This window comes from Mangifera indica, unplaced genomic scaffold (assembly GCF_011075055.1).
Source record: "Mangifera indica cultivar Alphonso unplaced genomic scaffold, CATAS_Mindica_2.1 Un_0008, whole genome shotgun sequence".
NCBI lineage: Eukaryota > Viridiplantae > Streptophyta > Magnoliopsida > Sapindales > Anacardiaceae > Mangifera > Mangifera indica.
This window is the reverse complement of record NW_025401100.1, coordinates 600,136-622,126: the sequence shown is the minus strand read 5'-3', so window position 1 is coordinate 622,126 and position 21,991 is coordinate 600,136. Positions and strand designations below refer to the sequence as shown.

General features: G+C 34.0%; 4 protein-coding genes across 4 annotated transcripts; 2 read left to right on the top strand and 2 right to left on the bottom strand.

The window, feature by feature from the left end:
- Positions 1–229: 229 nt before the first annotated feature.
- LOC123205505 (protein DETOXIFICATION 27-like) lies at positions 230–4,807 on the top strand. Its single transcript, XM_044622470.1, has 8 exons — positions 230–660; positions 762–1,303; positions 1,399–1,485; positions 1,580–1,636; positions 3,665–3,903; positions 3,991–4,109; positions 4,385–4,474; positions 4,581–4,807. Exons 1-8 carry the CDS (start codon positions 382–384, stop codon positions 4,656–4,658), a joined length of 1,491 nt encoding a protein of 496 aa, XP_044478405.1. The 5' UTR covers positions 230–381; the 3' UTR covers positions 4,659–4,807.
- A 2,469-nt stretch (positions 4,808–7,276) lies between these two features.
- LOC123205509 (putative clathrin assembly protein At4g40080) lies at positions 7,277–8,437 on the bottom strand. Its single transcript, XM_044622474.1, has one exon. The coding sequence runs from the start codon at positions 8,394–8,396 to the stop codon at positions 7,344–7,346; it is 1,053 nt and encodes a 350-aa protein (XP_044478409.1). The 5' UTR covers positions 8,397–8,437; the 3' UTR covers positions 7,277–7,343.
- Positions 8,438–11,686: 3,249 nt separating this feature from the next.
- LOC123205526 (E3 ubiquitin-protein ligase ATL15-like) lies at positions 11,687–13,149 on the bottom strand. Its single transcript, XM_044622496.1, has one exon. It carries the CDS (start codon positions 12,972–12,974, stop codon positions 11,820–11,822), a length of 1,155 nt encoding a protein of 384 aa, XP_044478431.1. The 5' UTR covers positions 12,975–13,149; the 3' UTR covers positions 11,687–11,819.
- A 6,101-nt stretch (positions 13,150–19,250) lies between these two features.
- Positions 19,251–20,831, top strand: LOC123205511 (transcription factor bHLH94-like). Its single transcript, XM_044622477.1, has 3 exons — positions 19,251–19,934; positions 20,132–20,533; positions 20,632–20,831. The coding sequence occupies exons 1-3, from the start codon at positions 19,452–19,454 to the stop codon at positions 20,707–20,709; spliced, it is 963 nt and encodes a 320-aa protein (XP_044478412.1). The 5' UTR covers positions 19,251–19,451; the 3' UTR covers positions 20,710–20,831.
- Positions 20,832–21,991: the final 1,160 nt, after the last annotated feature.

Sequence of the window (21,991 nt, the reverse complement as noted above, 5' to 3'; positions counted from 1 at the left end):
ACCAGAAATAACCAGTCTTCACGCATGAATCATGTGATGCCTATATATAAAACAGTTTTCTCATTTATCTTTTTACTTTTGTAACAAAACTGCATTGATTGTTCTTATTCGATTGCCTTAATTGTATCAAGTAATATAAAATTTGTCAACTACTCTTCCACGCCGCTTGGAGCGTTCAAATAAAGATTGAACATTGAAATTATGGTTCAAGTTCTATTGGTGGATTGTTTCAGAAGCCACCAGTTGACGACATTAACTTGTCTTTTCACATCTTTAACCTCTAGTTCTCAGTATCTGAAGGCCTAGGCTGAGGCTAGGGCTCAGCCCCCCCTTTTTATTCAGAAACTAAGACAAGATAGTTAAAGCATTGAAACGTGTGTTATGGGTAGCATTGAGAGGGATGCAGATCCCAATCAGCCTTTGTTGAGGGAAGTAGCTGTAGAAGATCATGATGAGCAAGACAACGAAAAGTTATCAATAAGAGTCTGGATTGAATCGAAGAAGCTATGGCGGATCGTTGGCCCGGCAATATTCAGCCGGATTTCAGCCTTCACCATGAACATCATCAGCCAAGCATTTGCCGGACACCTTGGTGAAGTTGAACTAGCAGCTTTATCCATAGCCAACACTGTAATTGTTGGCTTCAATTTCGGCCTTCTGGTAATAAACTCAACTCTCCCTATTCATCTATCTAAACCCACTGATCTTTTTCGTTCTCTCATTTAACATTTGTGCTTGATTTTCCGGGTTCTGAAAACTAGCTTGGAATGGCAAGCGCATTAGAGACACTTTGCGGCCAAGCTTTTGGAGCCAAAAGATACCACATGTTAGGCATTTACATGCAAAGATCATGGATTGTACTTTTCCTATTCTGCTTCTTGCTATTACCAGTTTACGTTTTTGCAACCCCAATTCTGAAATGGCTGGGTCAGCCAGACGACGTCGCAGAGATGTCAGGGGTAGTTGCTGTGTGGTTGATACCACTGCACTTCAGTTTTGCTTTTCAGTTTCCAGTGCAGAGGTTCCTGCAGAGCCAATTAAAGAACCAGATAATTGCTTGGGTATCATTTGTAGGACTATTGGTGAATATATTCACCAGCTGGCTGTTCGTTTACGCACTAGATCTTGGTGTTATAGGGGCGGCTATTGCATTGGATATCTCTTGGTGGGTGTTGTTTTTCGGATGTTTCGGTTATGCTGCTTTGGGTTGGTGTCCATTAACATGGAAAGGCTTCTCTATGCAAGCCTTTTCTGGCCTTTGGGAATATACCAAACTCTCCATAGCTTCTGGGGTCATGTTATGGTAATAGTCTCTCTCTCTCTCTTCTTGGTGCAGTTACGTTACGTTTACAAATTCCTAGCCAAAAATTTTGACATATGGTTTTGTTATTGATGCAGCTTGGAAAATTGGTACTACAGAATATTAATATTGATGACTGGACATTTATCAGATGCTACAATAGCTGTGGATGCCTTATCAGTGTGGTATAAATATAATTTTATTCAATTTTTTCCTTTCTTATTTAACATAATAAAGTTGCTTGAAACTAACTGATTTTACTGCGATTTATTTATGTAGCATGAGTATTAACGGATGGGAAATCATGATTCCTCTTGCTTTCTTCGCTGCTACCGGGTATTGTTTCTCTTTTCATCTTAAATCTAGCATTTGTTCATTGATGTACATCCACTAATACTCTCATATGATGAAAAGCATTTAGCATTAATGGCGGGGCCAAAGGACTATTTCCCACCGAAGTTTAGGTGCATTTTTTAAGTCATACTTATGAGGTTTGAAAAACTCTAAATCTGATTTATATCGTGATTGCTGTTAAAATTTTTTAGTAGAGGTATAGATAAAATCATCTTTTTACTAATAATATTAAAAAAATATAAAATTTATTATTTATTATTTTTGTAATTTTAAAAACTAACAACTTTACCTTTACTTAAAGTTTTCTAATTTTAAAAAATCACATTTTTTTCTCAAATTTTTTTTTCACCTCTCCGACACCGATGACCTGCCCTCCTCATCCTAAACTGTTGATCAACACACATAAATAAATTTAGAATAGATCTTTTTGTCAGAGATGAAGAGATTCAACAAAATCTGGGTGAAGAAATTCTAGATATCTCTTCATTGATGAAAAGATCCAGAGCCTAGATCTCTTTATCGACTCTCTTCGTCAAATATCTTCATTGATAAAGAGACTCTATTATCGTCCTTTCTAATAATCAGAGAAAATAACCAAAGGTAAAAAAAAATTTCTAAGTTTTTGAAGGGAAAGAAGAAATATGATATTTTAAAATTAAAAAACTTTAAGAATAAGATGTTAATTTTTAAAAGTTACGGAAGAAAAATATAATAAATTTTATATTTTTTTAATATTATTAATAAAATAATAATTTTATTTTTTTTAAACCAAAATTTTTGGTCATAATTAATTAATAGACAAGGCTTTAAAATTTTCAAACTCCTTATACGTGAGTTTGGAATAACACTTGGTGGGGCATAGTCCTTTGGCCTAATGGCGGGTAATACGTCTGCAATCTCATAATTAGCTTTGATGAAGATTGGCTGTACTACTGCTTTCAATTATTACTGGTTGGCACTGTTTGATCTTGAATAGCAGCTAGTCCAACTAGCAGACAAACAAAATTAATTAAGCGAATGAAATTAAGGCCAAACGACAATGTCCCACCTCCCCCTCTTAACTATGAAAATATAAAAATACTGTATATCCATCTATAAACAATTAAAATTAATGATAATTAAGATAAAATTATTATTTTTTTATAATATTAAAAATAAACTAAAATATAATATATTTTTACCTCCCTAAACTTTAAAAACTAAAATTTTTTCTCAGCCTAAATTTTAAAAAATAACAGTTTTACCCTAGGATTTTGTTTTGAAATCTTTGGTGACATCTTCGGCTCCATTGCCAACGGTCTCTCCCTCTCAAAGCATCCTCTCCTTCTAGCAATCTCTTTCCTCTCATTTAGACACCTGATCGATATCAGAAAAGTCTTGGGAGACGAAGAACTTCATTGAGAAAGACGAAGTTTTTCGTCTTCCCAAATGTCTTCTTTTAGGAAAACAATCGTCTTCCTAGAAGTCTTCTTCTGGGAAGACAACTGTCTTCCCGGACGAAGACAACAACTTTGTCTTCATCTGGGAAGACGAAGACCCGACGAAGTTCTTTGTCTCCTAAGGCTTCTTCAACACAGATCGGATGTCCAAATGGGAGGAAAGAGATCTCCGGAAGGAGAGGATGCTTAAGAAGGGAGAAGTCATCGGCAATGGAGGTGGAGATATCGTCGACGATTTCAAAACGAAACTCTAGAGCGAAACTACCATTTTTTAAAACTTAAGTTGGGAGAAACTTTTAGTTTTTAAAGTTTAGAAGGGCAAAAAGAGATAAAATTTTTAAACGTTAGAGTTTTGTTAAATTTAACTGGTTATGAGTGAGTAAACGGTATTTTTATAGTTAATGAGGAGAACTTTGAGAATTCAACATATAGTTTGAGTGGGAAATAGTCCTTTGGCCATGAAATTAACTAACAGTGCTGTATTTTAGCTTTCACCTGACGGGACCTATAATGACGAATAAGAAAAAGTCACTATGCATTATTGATGGGTCGGTGGCTCTAAAATTGACAGCGTGAGGGTGGCCAATGAACTGGGAGCCGGGAACGGCAAGGCAGCAAAATTTGCAACAATAGTGGCGGTAGTAGAATCCACAATAATCGGCCTCATCCTCTGCGTTTTGATAATGATACTAAGAGAAAAGGTGGCTTTGATATTCACCTCCAGTGAAGATGTCCTTGAAGCAGTTAAAACGCTTTCCTATCTTTTGGCAGTCACCATTCTCCTCAACAGCGTTCAGCCAGTTTTATCAGGTGCATCTCTAATGAAACATTACTGATAACCTTGACAACTTTTTTTTTTTAATCAGATGTTAAAGAGTTTTATTTTCACTGCGACAGGAGTGGCTGTGGGGTCTGGATGGCAGGCGACGGTTGCATATGTAAATCTTGGATGCTATTACATAGTAGGACTCCCACTAGGATTTCTGATGGGCTGGGTGTTCGATCTGGGCGTTATGGTGAGTTTAGCTTCTAAAGTTGATTGCTTGCCTTTTTTGTTGGTTTTTGCATTTATGTGTTGATTGGGCTTACAAACAATCAATGCTCCCATCTTTAACCTGCTTTTTCATGAACCCAAGTTATCAAATAGTTAAACTTTTTATGCATTCTGCATGAATCTAAGCCTGATAAGTTCTGTTAAAAGTTTGCTAATTCAAGGAAATTTCTTTAATTATGAGGAATTATATGATTTAATCTTGTATTGACACAAATTATTTTTACATTTGTGCATCAGGGTATCTGGGGAGGAATGATCTTTGGTGGAACTGCTTTTCAAACGGTCGTGTTGTCCATTATAACTGCAAGATCCGATTGGGACAAGGAGGTATAATTTGACATTATAACATTTTTTTCTTTTCAACGAAAGAAACAAGCTTGACTTTAACACATTTTGAAGTCGTCTCTAATTGATCGTTTTGGTGGATTTACAGGCTGAAAAGGCAAAGCAACGAGTCCAGAGGTGGTCGAGTCCCAACCCAGACAATGACTCAGAAGACCAAAATAAGTAATCGCACTAGACATTAATCGTGGTGGTTTTTCACCGGCCACCGGGATCTAATTTTGAGCTTTCTTTTTAATTTGATGTACATTTCATTGTCCACCGCATGAATTTTTGAGTTATTGCAATAATTCTATGCAATTAAGTTTTGAACAAAAAGGAGCTTGAATTGTCATTTTATCACTTATTTGTAAGTTGATTTCTGTTAAAGACAACGATAAAATTATTATTTTATTATTAAATTTTAAAACCATAAAAATTTGTATTATTTTTAGAATTAAATTTTAAAAAATTAACTTTTTTTTCTAAATTTTTTCTTCTTCCTCCAGTAATAGAAGAAAGTTCTTGCCATCGGGCCGACCTTTCCACTATAACCTTTTGTTGCCATCAGCCTTTCAACCGTAGAATTTTGTTTGATGAAAATAATCCATCTTTATTTGACAAAGAAACAAAAAAATTTATTGTCATCTGTACCATACTTCGGCTATATCTGTGAAAGCATGCGCTTATAACTTATCAAGCCCACTTTCATTCGTGTCCATCAATGTCTACTATTAGGGTTAGATTCGAACTGAATTAATTTAAGTTTGAGCTTGGCTCGGTCGAGCCCAAAATGAGTCTGCCTTAGCCAAGCTCGAGCTCGAGCTACTCATCAAATTTTCTAATTAAAATTTTTGATACAAAACGACATCGTTTTGATCAATATATATTAAAAACGATATCATTTTGATAATAAAAAACGAATCAAACTGAATTCGAACCCAAAATGAGCTTGTCTTAGCCGAGTTCGAGCTCGAACTCGAGCGGACTATATCTGAACCGAGCTGAACTAGAGCTCGGCTCGACTCAAATCTAGCCCTATCTACTATCATTACAATCTTGCACAGTAGAACCGGAAGTGGAAGACTCAATTTCTTTCCGGTGAGGGAATTATAGAGTTGGCAATGGGCCAACACCATCCACAAAATTTGGGCATGATCCATGTTTCGCAGGACTCACAAACAAAGTGACCACATCGGGGTTTCACGGGGAAAGCCCACGAATCAACACGACAGCACAACTTAAAAAAATAAAAAAATAAAGGACACAGCAACGGCTACTTTGCACCAAAAGACAAAATCCAAAATACTCATGACCCCATTTGGAGGGTAACGGCTACATTTTTCCTTTTTCTTTTTAGTTTTTCTATTCGTTGCACGAAAAGGAAAGCCAACTGGAGAGAGAAGAAAGTCTCCGAGCAGAAGGAGTAAGCCGCCGAAGATGAAGAGGGAAGAGAAAAAAAACTTAAAAGCGAAAAAATAGATATTTTTTAAAATTAAAAATATTTAAACAGTAAAAAATAGTTATTTTGAAAATTTTGAAAAAACATAAAATTATATATTTTTAATATTATTATTGAAATAAAAATTTTATTTTTATTTATAACAGAAAATTTTAATAAAAAATTAATTTATAGATAAGATTTTAAATTTTTGAAATTTGATAAATAATAATTTGAGAATATATCAAACTTTGGGTGGGAACAAGTCTTTTGTTTTGGCCTTCTTATTATCACGCGGGCAATTTTTTTTGAATTATTATTATTTTTTTTTGTAAATTAAATTGAAATCCTCCATCTATCACCGCAAAATTCTGCGAGTGGCAATGCCGCGGAGAGACCGATTACTTCAACCTGACCTCTTGAATTGTCTCAAGTGGCTCCCATCCGACCCACCCAACGCAAAACACGCGCTCTCGTTTCATAAGAGAAGAAAATTTGAAGTTGCCGACTGGGAGCGTTTACATCATCATAGTTTATTGGCCAAAAGACTTGACCCCACCGAGATATTTTGAAGCCTCAAAGTCGTATTTTTTAATTTTAACAAATTTAAATATTTAATTACGAGTTACTTTTTATTAAAAAATTTTATTAAAATTAGAGATAAAAATATTATTTAATCAAAAAAATTAAAAGAATTAAATTTTCTTTTTTTAATTTGAAAATTTTACATTTTTTTCATTTTTTTTAAGTTTAAAAAATGATAATTTTTTCTCAAAAATTTTTTTTCTCTTTTCTTCGGTGATAATCTATCATCTCTGACAATTAGTCATCCTCTCTCTTGCTTTATTTTTCCCTCCCTTTCCTTTCTAACTATAGATTGACAAAAATTATCTAAAAATCCAAATGAGTTTGGTCTAGATGTCCAAAGGAAAGTCATTTGAATTTTTAGACAATTTCATCAATCTATAGTCGGAGAGGAAAGTGAGAGAGATTGAGAAAGAGATAAGGCAGAAGGAGGGAAGGCCGACAACGGATTGTTGCTGAAGAAAAGAGAGAAAAATCTTAAAAAGAAATTTTTATTTTTCAAACTTTGAGTAAAGAAAAATTACGAGATTTTTAAATATAAAAAAAAAATATGATAAAATTTTAATTTTTTAAATTTTGTAATAAATAATAATTTTATTTTTAATCTTAATTGATATTTTTAACAACCATTTTCATATAAATGAATATTTAAATTTAAAAAAAATATATAAAAGAACTTTGAAATTTTACTACACCAAGACTTTTGGCTTGCTTGGTACACACGATCGTTGTTTTGATAAACCCATTTGAATTTAAACATAAATGCCCGTTCTTTCTAAGACTCAGTCAAAATCATTAGTCTATTCCATCATATCAATTTCCTTAAAAATGTATTTTAAAACAAGAGCGTCACAAATTATTTTCGACAAATTGTGGAACCCGGTTCCACTGAAACAACTGTCTGAACTCAGAAAATCGTTCGCTCATTCGACTCAACTCGCTTGACTCGTCTCTTGCCGACATCTTCCTTAACGTCTTCTCCTGTACATTCTTATTCACTGCCACCAGTACCGTTATCTTTGTTTTTGTTTCGTGGATCAAATTCCATAACCGATGATTCTTATTTCTGTTAACAAACAACCGTTGCAATCTGTCTTCGCAATCTTCGAGTCTTTTCAAAGCATTCAAAAACCGAGTCACGTCTTCCTGACTTAAACTGATTAATCTCTCTCCCAGTTCGTCAACTCGGAGGAAAATTTCATGTTGTATTAACCTGTAATCTGCACCCACCAATCTGACAACCTCATGTACCAAATTGTTCCTCTGAAGATTCAAGGAATTGGGCACGTCACTTACCTCTTCAACGAAGCTTACTAGAGCATCTACCTCTCTCAACAAATTTGAGCTCAACAATGCCAAAACCATCTCTTCTTTGTCATCACTAATCTTCTTAGCCGCTTTTGAAGAACAGACGTAATAACCCACAACTCTGGAAGCTGTTAAATTTCGCTCTAAAACGCAAGCATACCACCTGACCCACGACGACAGTTCCCAAGCTTCTGGGTCGGAATCATCTCGAAACATTGACAAATTAAGAAAGTTTCGGCCACCATAAGAAGGATAAATTGAAAGCTGCTCTTTTAAAATAAACGAACCGTTTGTAATAATATTATGGATTGTGAAAAGACACTTCACGGCGACAAAAGCGTTGCGTGTGGCGTGCAGGCGGTCCATGAGAGCTTGAATGCAAGCGGACGCTCCTGGTTGGGACCCATGGTCGATGCAAAGAACGGCAGCGATGAGTTTATACGACGGAGGATTTGAAGTGCGGTGGGAGGTGGCAAGGAGGACAGCGCGGCGGATGGAGGAGGTTTTGCGTTTGGTTGAGAACGTTGTTTTGATTAAGGATGCTTTGTCTTTTAGAAAGCCTATGAAAATTCTAAGTGTCGTTGGCCGGCCCATCGACTCCAACTCTGACGGAAATGGTGAAAGAAAGGATCTGAAGAGACACAAGTGAAAGGCAGACCCTTAAATGGACGTGGACATGTCGGTCTTTTTCGTGTTTGTATTAACAGTTCATAACGAGTAACGAAACGCGTAAGCGCGTAAAAAGTAAAATTAGTAAATGATTTTTTATGGTTTGGATTTAGAGGGTGGGTCCATTTGTCAAATTTCTTCTGACCATTCTAATTAAGATTAATTTTAACGAATTGATAATCTAAAGGGCAATTTATTCAACTGTTTCAATTATTGAATAGCATTTATATCATCGTTGGTTGGTTGTTGATGAAGCTTATTTGAATGCTATTCTTTCTATTTTGAGACTATTTAGAATCAGTTTTAACAGCCACATGTGAATGAATCTACCTTCGACCAAAGATAGATTATTTTTTTATATAAAAAAATATAAATAAATTTATTTATTTTATATAAAAATTTTACAGTCAATATACAAAGTAGATTTTGCATTGAATGTCTAGTTCCCACCCCCAACTTGGAAGGAACTAAAATTTTTTTTTATCCTAGAGTATGTCATTTGTCCATTCCTCATTAAAGAAAATCACAAGGATTTAAAAATCATTTGATATAATAAAATTATTAAAAATCTAACTAATGCAACTAACTGACAACTAATTCTTATAGAATAAAACAATGTTTATAAATAAATTATATAAATTTATACTATTGTTTAATTTTATTTTTCACTTTAAAAATATTATTATATTATGTTATATAAATAAGTTTGTATGTATAATATTTCTTTTATTCTCTATTTAATAAAACAATTTATTTATTTATTTATTTATTTATGTATTACTTATTTTTCTTCTCTATTTAATAAATAAAACGCAGTTCAAACTCCAAACCCATTGCTGGAAGTAGCCTCGACCATCCTTTTGACAACCTCTTCATAGATTTGTTTTGCTATCCTCTCAGCTTCCACCAGCTCCAGCTTTAGGCCTTTTCTTTGGATTCGTTATATAAGCCTCTGAGTCCACTTCTTATAAACCACCTCACTATCATTATCATATAATTGAGTGATTTTGAATTAAAGATAAAATAATATCTAATCAAATAATGACTCATCATCTATGTATTTATTTATGTATTAAAAAATATGTATATGTAACATTATTTATAAGGGAAATTAGGTTTTGTCGTTCTCCAATGCCCTTCCATACTGTTAGAAGAGAGTGATTTCTTTGAGAATGTAAATGGTAAGCTTGTGAAAGAAGATAGACATTTTTTGACATTGAATAGTCGGAGGATTCTATTCAAAAGTGGAGACGATGAGGGGGCGAGTGACTTGGAGACGAAATTATGTGCCAAAGAGTTTGTCTAAATGCAGAGGATGGTGATGTCGCTTCGTTAGATTTGCCTACGCAATAACAGCATGGATTGGACACCACTTTGACTAGTGATTATATTTTCAAGTGTTATACTGTTTAATTGAACAAGTTTGTGACTACAATCAAATTATACTACTCAAAGTTAAGTAAATATACAAATAATATATTATCATACGAGTGATATTTAATTATATGATGATACATCATATATGAATTTATTTATATACATAAAAATTTGTATGTATAACATCGCCTTTGTGAATAATACACGAGTAATATTTATATGTAATAGTTGATGTTCAGCGTTTACCAACTAATTATATGTAATGGTTAATTTTCAATAACTCTCACTTGTTTTAACCTTTCAACAAAATATGTTTAGTTTAAATCTGGCCGAAGGACTAATTCCCATCCAAAGTTTGTTGATTTCTCAAGTTTTTTACCTTTTAACTATAAAAATCTTATTTATCCATTCATAAAAGGTTAAAGTTGACGAAACTCTAATTTTTAAAATTTTTTTTCTTCTAAACTCTAAAAGCTAACAATTTTCTCTTAAACCAAGTTTTTTTAAAAAAAAAAAACTATATTTTCCCCCCTAAAGTTTACTTTTCAATTTCTAATAACATTTTTAGGGCCGTAGTCGACAACCTCTCTCTCCTGATATTTCCTTTTATTGGGTTTAGATCTACCCATGATGGGTCGATTGGACCCAATTTTAATTAACTACCAAGGGAGTTGACAGACAATTGGATACTTATAAATTGTCCAAAAATAGCCTCCTCTCAACAATGATAACAATAATAATAATTTTCATTTTATGCACATGAAATAGAAGCCAGTACACCCAAATTTAATGTTTACTGAATTTACAGAATAATAATTTTGGCATGTTTAATTGTTCCCAACACCTCTTCCTTCAATAGTGTCTCTCTTGTCATCTCTCTCTTTTTCGATCGGCTATATAACCCGAAAAAAAGAAGATAAGGGATCTCGTTTTTGTTTAAGAAGACGGTTGTCTTCCCAAAAGAAGATGAGTCATTTGGAAGAAGAAGATAACTCATCTTCTTTTAAGAAGATGATTTGTTTTCCCAAACAAGTAATGCATGATCATTGGAGGAAGAAAAGATGATGAGGTAGATCATCAAAGAAAGATGATTCATTGAGAGGGAGAAATCGCGAGAGGAAGTGATCAGATATTAAAGTTAAACCTTCGGAGAAGAAAATTGATTTTTTAAAACTTGATATAAGAGAAAAATTATTATTTTTTAAGGTTTAAGAAAAGAAAAAGAGATAAAATTTTAGTTTTTTTTAATAATATAGATAAAATAATGATTTTATTCTTAAAACTAATAAACTTAATAATATATGAATAGATAAATAAAATTTTTAAAATTAAAGAATAAAAATTTGAAAAAATACCATTTTTTATGTGAGAATTAGTCCGGTGGCCTTTATTTATGTTGTTGATTTGGGCTCTTCCCTAGTGGGCTCGTCTTTTGCGGGCTCTCATCGACTAAGCTCGCCTGAAATCAACTGAATGGTCACTTTAGTTGGCCCACCTAAAATGGCTTCACACAACTCAGAGACCCTCACCTATAATTCCTAACCTCACCTACTCAGACTTGCCCCACTATCCAGAGCCATAGGCCATGTCTGCCACCATAGACCTTTCCTTTCATTTGTCTCTTCAATTCTAATTCTTACGTAATAAAATAAAATAATATTTTACACATAAATATCATATATATTTTTAAATATAAATAATAATATATTATTATGTGATTAAATATTATATTATTTTTAATTTAAAATTATTTAATTATATAGTATTTAAATTTAAATTTATTATTGTATATATAGTTTTATAGAATAAAATAACATATGAAGCAAATTGCCCTCCCATCAAAAGAAACCACAATCTTATTTCATTTTTTTCAGCAAAATAAAACAAATCAAAAGAAATTCATAAACTATATTCCTATGTACTACACATAAATCTGAATGGGTCAATCCCAAGATTAATTTGATAACTAACCTACTTTGTAGACTGGACCGGAGGGAGCCGCTCAAATGATCGATCACCGTCATTATTATGACTTCTATCCTGCAAGTTCGGTTCCGTGCACGTCACCTCATCACAAACATTTGGAATCCTAAAACCCCTGCGGCCAGACCGAGTTGACCGGTCGAACCGTTCGTAGTTTAAGGGCCCGAGTCTTCCACTTCCACTCCTAAACCCCCTCCTTGTACTCCTCTCTCTCGGAAGCACCACGCAGCTCTTGCTTCTTGTTAGATTCGAGTTCATTAACTCGTTTCTTACCTCCGCCGGTAATATTAGTGTAAACCTCTCACAATTTTCACCCGGTTGAACCAACGAGTGACCCGTCGAGTGTGATCGTGGAAATAAACCGGCCAGTCTCCAACCTGTTGATTTCGATTTTCGTGGCGGCCTATTTTGATTCATCAAATTCACCTCTTGAGATTCTACGTCTCTGCTATCCTCAACCCGGGAAATTCCCTCACGATCATTGGAACTCCATTCCGATTCACCCGAACCGTTATCCGTGTCAAATACTTGAATGATGCTGGACGCAATTTCACCGGGTTGAGGGACCAAATTTGCGCGGCAAACGGGACACGTGTGATGCGAAGCTAGCCAAGCATCTATACAGTCAGTATGAAACACATGGCTACACTTGGGTATTAAACGCAGTGTTTCGTCGTCTTCAAATTCGTTTAGGCAAACGGCGCATTCTAACGAGCCCTTGCCGATTTTAAGCCCTTTAACAGTGGAGTAGAGAAAGGTGGGAAACGTGCTGATAACGGATGCATCGAGTCCGCGTGTAATTCTACGGGAAAGGTAGTTGGTTCCTCTAAGAAAGACGGCATAAGGCTCGCCATCGCTACGGTGTGAACGCCGCTGGTAACACTGTCGGAAGTAAACAGAGCAATATCCCATTAAAAAGAATACACTGATCAACACCACCATGACAATAGCCATTTTCGGGTTGAATGTGGGCCCCTGTGTGTTAAACTCGTCATCCGGTAGAGGACCGGGTGGCACAGTTCTGAATTGCGCAGTGACGTACGGCAAGCCATGGAGTGTAAAAAGCAGAAAGAATAAAATGCCATGATTGGAAATGGAAAGTCTGAAAATCCAAAGACTTCGATTCTTCTTTAGGACTGCCATAGCTCATGTAAACTGCAGTTGCTGTTTTTTTTCATATCTGAGCTTTGCTCCAAAGTGAAGCAAGGCACATCCGAGAAAGCCTAAAAAGAGAAGAGGGGGCCAAAAAACAGGCAAAGTGTTGGCGCTAAATAAGAGCCTGATAGCTAGAGAGACGATGCAATCTGGTGTGAAATATAAAGAAAGTGGGTTTACGTGAATTGACGCGCAGGTGAACGCGCTTGGTAGAGAGTTAATCAAATTTGCTTTCTGACTTTTGAGGAACTTTGGCCCCACAACTTTACTGAGGTATATATGTTTGGTTGACTAACGATGATTATGTGGCGGCCACGTAGTAGAGTAGAGACAAATATCAAAGAGAAAGATAAAGATAATTCGATTTAACCAATAAGCTTCTGAAAATTAGAATCTGGTGGTTCCCACGACAATTGCCCAGTTGTAAAATGGATTTATACATGTATATATGTATGGACTGCCCTGGTTCGACGCCGAAATAGAATTATATTATAAAATTAGAAATGCTCCGGTTAGCTTACATTGACCGGCTCTTAATCATTTCTTAGTGCTGCTCAACTACTAAACTTGATTTGGCATCGGATTTAAGCTATTAAATTAATAAAGAGGGCCAATAAATTGGTGATTCTGGACCAAAGATAATAGCAAAAGACTAGGAAGGTCTACGTCTTTGTCTTCATGTTTTTTTTATTAGAAAATTCATTCAAACTGAATTAACTTTTTTGAGATCAAATTAATTATACAAAATAATTAAAATTGAGTCTAAATATTAATGAATTTCAAACCTAAACCCCTTTTACTTGAGGATTCCACAATTTGCCTTAGGGAAAGCTTGAGCTCATGAACGTAGTCAGCAATGCCTGTCTCTATCTATCAATCCCCATCGCCTCCATTTAACAATGAATCCAATCCGGGGAATTTATTTCCATTCAACAACGTCTTAATTGACACGGCAACCTGCAAGACAGATTTTTGATCTAATGAAGCAGGTTCTGCGACAGTTTGTTAACATGCATGTCAACAATAACAAGACAAACTTCTTAGCCCAACTTGACGGCAAAGACAGCTGCTTAAAGCGGAAAAATCAACGTTTTAAGATGTGTTTTGCTGAGAAGGGAGCTCATTATGATTAGTTGACGTTTGAATTTCATCATCAGATAGGATTATTATTATTATAACATTAGGTATGTATCTCATAGTGAGTTGTTGAGCATTAAATTTGACTTGTTAAATGTTAAGCCAATGCCATCTTGAAACCATTACCAATATTTAACGTAAACATGTCTTGTCTGTTTTTCTAAAAACATAGCATCTTTTAATCAAAGTGGTTCAATTTACAATTCGGAAAACCATATCTAGGACTTCTGATTTTACATAATTGAATATGAAAATCATAGTATAATGTATATAGACAAGTCTCATTTTTAGAAAGTGGATGGTCATATGAAATAGTTGTAAGGGGGCGTTTGGTTAGGAGAGATTAAATATTACTCTAGTAATTTATATTTTACTATTTACATTATTTTATTTGGTTTATAAGTAATAATAATTTTTTATTATCAATTATGATGTGATAAGTAATAGAAAAGACAATTAAATTACTACTTTTATCTTAAGTATTAAAAAATTATTAATGTAATTTTGAATTTATTATAACTATATCTTTATTTATAATTTTTAGAGTAAAAATAATCTCATTTTCGATTAATATAACAAATAACATAAAAATTATTTTAGAATAACTATACCCAAAAATATTTTAAGTAAAATAATATATTAGTATTTTTTTATTATTTTTAACTAAACACAATAATTATTTATACTAACCTAGTTTTATGAAGTTTTATTAAATATAATAATAATTTATACCTAGTAATCTTTAAAATACTCTTTTAATTTTAATAATTAAATATTCTTCAAACCAAATGCTTCTTAACTATCAATAATTTTTCTTCCCGTATAAGGTATTTTGCTCATACATAATATAGTCAATTGCTATAGGTAATTCATATAGCTAGTTGCCTTTCGGTAGTGGTGTCAATGGGCCGGGTCGGGCTGGGCCCGAGACCCAAACAGTAATAGGCCTTTGGGACAGGCTGACCAATTGATATATAAAGGTCTGACTCATATAATAATTGGCCTTAATTGGGTCGGGCTTTAATCGGCCAGACCGACCTATTTAATCAATTTTTTATAAAAATTTTAATTAAAATTTTTAAACACAAATTATTTTTCAATTATTAAAACCGAGAACAGTATCCTGAATATTTTATTTATAATCTCTCACTTGTGACGGAAAAATACTGTAATTATATAATGAAAAATATTATAAATTGATAACATAGTATAAATAAATTAATTTACATATTGTATAAATTACAAAACATAAATAAAATATATCTATTATATAACATTTATCTACTCATCTTCTATATTTAAATCTCTGAATTTTTTAAAGATAAAAAATTATTATTTGCGAATTCAGATATTTTATAATATTTTGTAATGATAAAATTAAAATAAAAATAAAATTATAAATATAAAGAATTATTATTTACGAATTCAGATATTTTTTGAAAGAGAGTTAATGAGAGAAAATGAGATTGAAAATATAATGAAATAATTGAGATTGAGAGATTAAAAGATTTGTAAATAAAAATGAAAATGAAAGAAAATAGAATGAATTTATATAAAAAACAAATAAATTTAAAAAAATTAAGCAGAGGGCAACGACTTCTGCCACAAAAGGCAAAAGCTTTGCTTCTCCAAGGCTGAAGTAAAAAAATATATTTTTTATTTTTATTTTTTATATACAATACTAGGTCGGTCTGGGCTAGTCCATGTGTTTAATATTAAAGTCTTAAACCTGATCTGATAGGTCCATGGGCCTACCCCGACATACTATAGTGTTAGATCGGGTCTTCTCATGTTAGGTTTTTTTTTGTGCTTCGGGCCGAACCTCCATTTAGCCACCCCAATTGACGTGTCTATCTTTCGATATCAATTTTGTGAGTTTGAGTAAGAAACAGTCAGACCGCACAACATTATCCACTTTACCAAAATAAAACTCCGTGAATATTAGTATGTTTATGTGGCTACCGCCATTTACCGTAGTAGAATATCATTGAGACGCGAGGAAACTAGAAACCAACAGACGGGCTTTGAGCTTTAAATTCAAACAAGAAAGCAGCAAATGTGGAACTATGATCAGGTATATAGAGTTTGAACAAGTCCTAGGTTTTTTTAGCTTGTTTTCTCAATTATTGACCGTTAGTACACAATTTATTACTATAAAGTCAACTAAATTGATGTGTCATTCTCATCTACCAACCACAAAGCAATCTTGTAAGATACATTTGGTTGATAAGCTTTATAATATATCATCTGTTTAATCAGAAATTGCAGTTTCTAAGCATAACATATTGGGGTTCATTTGGACTAAAGTCCAATCCACTCCAACTATTACTGAGCCGGGGACATTTTCAATCGGCCCACCCAACTAGCCACCTCCGCTGCTGGCTTGTGTAGTGGACGAAATCTTAAACGATTGGTCATTTTATATGGCCCTCAAATGCACTAGTTTTCCTGTGAAAATTAATAATGTTATTACGTTTAGGTCATGTCTGGCTTATGAAATACTTTTCTGCTTTGACCGTTATATGTATGATTATGATAAGTTAACACTTCTTCTTCGAACCTGTATTTACCTTGGAGGATATCCGCCTGGAGAGAAAGTGTTACATTAGGATTATTCTTGTAATTTGGAGTGTAATAATATTTACTTAATGTTTATGAAAAAGCCAAAAGACTTGTTCCCACTCAAGCTTAAATGTAATTCTAAGCTAATACCCTTTAACTTTAAAAAACTCAAACTCTCATTTGTGAGTAAAATTCTGCTAAAAAACTTAGTTAACGTTACAGGCAAAATCGTTATTTAACAAAAAATTAAAAAACTAAGTTTTATTGTATATCTCTCATCAGTTTAAAAATCTAATAATTTTCTCCTACTTAAAGTTTGAAAAGTGGCAATTTCATCCTTCGGGTTTTGAAAACATAGCTAAAGATGACGAACTTTACTATTTTCGGTCGTGTTGGCTCTCTCTTTCGACTTATCTCCTTCTATCGTCTTATTTTCATTCATTAATGACAATGATTTCTTTTGATAAAGACAAAATTATTTTTGTCGAAGTGTTTTCATCTTAGACGAAGACGTCATAAGATGAAGACTTGTTCAATTGCACAACATGAGAGTAAGGGGAGGAACTTTTTTTGAGGTTTAAAATATATGTTTGTACGAAATAATTTAAAATTAATTATATATTTTATACGGAATATAACTTGTTCAGACTAAAAAGTAAAAACCTAATGAACAAAATAATATGAGATGTTAATCCTTTGGGAACACATTGCATACGCCCTTTATAATTTTGGCCTAAAAATAAAGCAAGGGAATTCGTACGATCTATTTTCTCTCACAAATATATTGATATTTAATATTTATTATCTCAAATAAAATATTATGTCAAAGTTGTCTTTTGGGATTTATCTGTGTACATTTGTTGGAATTTATATTAGTTTAAAAAATTTCATAAATTCTTGCAACTGTTAGAGAGCTTCACATTCATTGGAATAAGATCGATGTTGAAAGAGAAGATGAACATAAATGCCTTAACTATGATCCTGACCGTAGAGAAGCTGAGCCCGAGGGGAGAATCTGAAATTCAGAAAACAACAAAAAGAGACAGTGAGCAAGTTCCCAGAATTTGACGTCCCCGTGCATATCGCGGTTTCTTGAACAAGTCAACAAAACTCAGTTGTCTCTACAACTTAACAATTCAATTAATAAAAACTCGCCTGAACTCAAATCACGATATAGCCGATAAATAAAAATAATTAAGCCGTACGTCCTATATATTCTGGCCGCTCGAGCTTGCAGGTTAGAATTTCTGATGGCGTGGTTTGCGCTTCAAGCACATGCTCTGATCACGTAACAGAATGATAGTTAAGTAGATGCTAATTAATCAGTAATCACAGGCTACTTTTGATGTTTTTCTTAGACCGTGAGTAGAGATGGCGGGATTTCCCAATGAAAATAGAAAAAGGGATGAAAAAAATTTCTACAATTAGGATAGAAGAAGATTCTTCTTGTGTATAGAGAGAAGTGATATAAAACTTAAAAAGATCATATATCATAAGTTAATTATTAAGATGAGAGAGTTTAAGACCATATAAACTCACATTAGTTAACTATATTTTTTAATATAGAATTCAAATCTTATACTTTATACTTGAATTCTAACATATTATCATTCTCTGTAATCCCTGTACCTAGTTTTTGAGGTGAGAGAGCCTAAAATCATATAAACTCTATGTTAGTTGTTCATATTTTCTGACGTGAGATCCAAATCCCATATTTCTCTTGGTATGCTTGATTTTTAAATCACTGTTGAAAATGAGTTGTATGGAGAATAAAATTGTGAATTGGTGACTGTCACGAGCATATTCAAAATAGTAAATTGATTACAACCCTTCGTAGTATGACGAGTAACATTGATAATATTTCAAACTAGCTTTCCACGGAGATCTCAAGGAAGACAATGACTGGTTAAGAAATTACATGCACTTGCCAAATTGCCTTTGTTTTAAACAAGTTACAGTAAATAGGAATCTCATGATAAACTAAAATTTCGTTGATACATTCAAAGGAATGCCAATTGGCCATGGGATTTACTTCTCTCTAAATATTTACATTGATCTTTGTTCAAAGCACAAAAATAAAGCAATTCCCAAGCATAGAACGAGTTATTCTAAATTCCAAAACAACGGTATCCATGAAAGGAAAGAGGGGGGAAAACCGTCAGCTATCATTTATTGAGTGAAATATTGAGATGTATAATGAAACCAAATTACCAATGGCATCTCATTTTCCTATTGTTAAATATTGAGATGTAGATGAAAGACAATATTGGCCTTATATCAACAGACATTTAACCGGAAATATCGAAGGAGACGACTGTGATTCCCTTAAAAATGGTGCTCATTTCAAGACATGGGATATGCCTGTGGACCTACCTCTTTTTACTCTTGCTATTGTTATTTTCTCTTGAAATTTTTACTTTAGTTTGTTAACCTCGAGAGCTCTTCTTAATGGCAGTAGTTGTCAGTACTTTCTCCTATTGCTAAGAGAATCTCTCTCTGTATGGTCGGGTTACTTGTCTACCATGCAATTTCACGTTCACCACGCTGTAGATTTAATTTGTTTTTTAGATTAAACATCTTTAAAGTCGATATCATGAACTTCATAAAAAAGGCTAGTTTGTTTGGTCTTTTGGGATTGTAGAGGTTTTCCTTGTCCAGGACTTACATATTCAAGTTCATTTTCGTTTTCTTCCATTTCGCAAGGTTTTTTTTGAAGGAAAAAGGCCATTAAAGCTGATCTTTATTTTCTCTAGGGTGTCTTTCGACATGTCTGTCTGCTTCAAAGTACAAAGTATCTCCCAGAAAGAGAGAGTGACAACTCAAGAAAAAGTAATAAGAGTTGATAAAGAGATGGCATTAGAGGCAGTGGCTTACCCGCAGGACCGATTTGGTTACGCTTGCAAAGACTTGTGCTCTCTGGGAGCTGGAGCTTCCGGATTTCTTGATCAAAATACAGGTCTTCATGCAAATTGGGACTCCTCATCTCCTTCAATGATGCAACACACAATGGATTGGGGTCCTAATTCTTCTCCTGAGGACTTCACAGTTGACCAATCTCCATCTGAAGGATTACTACCGGCAACAACGGCCGGTAGGCGGAAGCGAAGACGCACTAAGAACAGCAAAAACAAGGAAGAAATTGAGAATCAAAGAATGACTCACATTGCTGTTGAACGCAACCGCCGTAAACAGATGAACGAGTACCTAGCCGTGCTTCGGTCTCTTATGCCGTCTTCTTATGTTGAAAGGGCAAGTTATGACTATTTCTTCGCCGACGAAAAATAACATTTATTCTTATTTTTCAAATACAATATTTGAGCTACGAGTCCAAATTTATTTGATCTCAACTGACAAGGCTTCTAGACCATTAGTTTTGTAATTTATTTGAATATTTTCATCAAATTATACTTTGTTTATTTTCCTAATATGCCTAGCATAATAATCAGGGTGACCAAGCATCGATAATCGGCGGCTCCATTAACTTTGTTAAAGTGTTAGAACAGCTTTTGCAGTCCATGGAGTCCCAGAAGAGGACTGCAAAAAAACCAGGCGATAATGGCGTCTCTTCCCCGTTTGCGGATTTCTTCAATTTCCCGCAATATGCATCACTTGCAAGTCAGCACGGCAGTTCATTTGACACGGCAAGTGATTCGAGTATGACGGATAACATTGCAGATATAGAAGTGAAATTGGTGAGGAGCCATGCCAACATTAAGATACTTACAAAGAGACAACCCAGGCAGCTCCAACAGATGGTGGCCAGGTTTCAAAGTCTCCGGCTCAGCATTCTCCATCTCAATATCACAACTACTATAGATCAAATGGTGCTATATTCACTCAGTGTTAAGGTTAGCCATCACCGTATAATATATACACATATATATTGTAATTACTCACATTGATCTTCATTTTAAAGCTATATTTTTCTTTGCGTAAATTGGGATAGATTGAGGAAGGGTGTCACCTGAGCATGAGCACGGTGGATGAAATTGCAGGTGCTGTGAAAAGAACACTAGTGAATTGAGGAAGAAGTTGCAGCTTTTCTTTAGATAATAGCTAATCAAAATGTGAATATAATTTTTTTTTTTTTAAAATTCTGTAACTGGGGTTATCTATGTCTCTGATAATTGATGAGTTAAAGTGTCACTGGTACTGTCGCTTACTTTCGTTCTAGTTATCTGTCTTCTTCGGACCTTTGAGAATCCTGTGTGGTGTGTACAGAATTTGTCCTGACCGCCCACCGGCCCCTGGACTCCTAAAATCTTATGCCGTGGGCTTTTAACCCATGTATGATCTGCTCCGGGTAAGCAACAGACACCACTTACTTCCAGTTGCATGCATCTTCTAAGTTTTATATTTAACCAGACAAAAATGTCCGAGTCACCAACACGACTTCCCTAGTTATGTTCATGCATGGTTTAAATGTTATCTCCAGTATTGAATTTCTTTTTATTTTGGGTAATGCGTATATATATACCTTCATGCTCGAAATTCATTTGGGTTCATATATATATCCGCCTCCTGAATTATCCACAGTGCCATTCTCAATCTGAGCATTTTCCAGGAAGCTGCAAAGAGAATGAAAGTTTCCTTTCCGCCAATATGTGATGTTCTTTCCTTTGGAAAGGCAATGCTGCTTGCTGCCACTAGCTATAAGATCTTATCCTAAATTCACTTTCTGCATTAAATGATAGGCAAAACTGGCTTTAATTTAAACCCTTCTGCAATCAATGGGTGCCACATACAAATCCAACATAATTCGAAGGACCCTTGTCTTTTGTTGAATGAATCTAGGTGAAGGTGATTATAGATTATGATTGATTAATTATACATATGATTGATGGCAGAAATTGCTTCTGGAAAATGAAAATTAGACAAATGTATATTAAAATAAATTATATCACTGATAACGATCCAGGAGATTCTTGTTAACACTTAAGGGAAAAGGAGAAGCCATAAAAGACATAGGAATTACAAGAGCTAAAACTCGATTAACAATTGGCTTTATAATTGAAACTTATGTTAATTACCCTTTCAGGGTCCCACGTTCAATAAATAAAGCTTATTGATTTGGGCGATAGACGGGTTCCATTCTTGACAAAAGAAAAAGGTACACTGTCCAACCAAATGACAAAATTCTTTTTCGTGGAGTGGAAGTGCATGTGAGGTGGTAACGAAGAAGTTTCCTGATTGAAATGATTGCTCATTAGATAATCAGTATGATTTTGATGGCAATAACATCACTTTAATCCTTCATATGATTGATTGAAGTGTTGATTATGTTTATGGAAAGTAATTAAGAATGA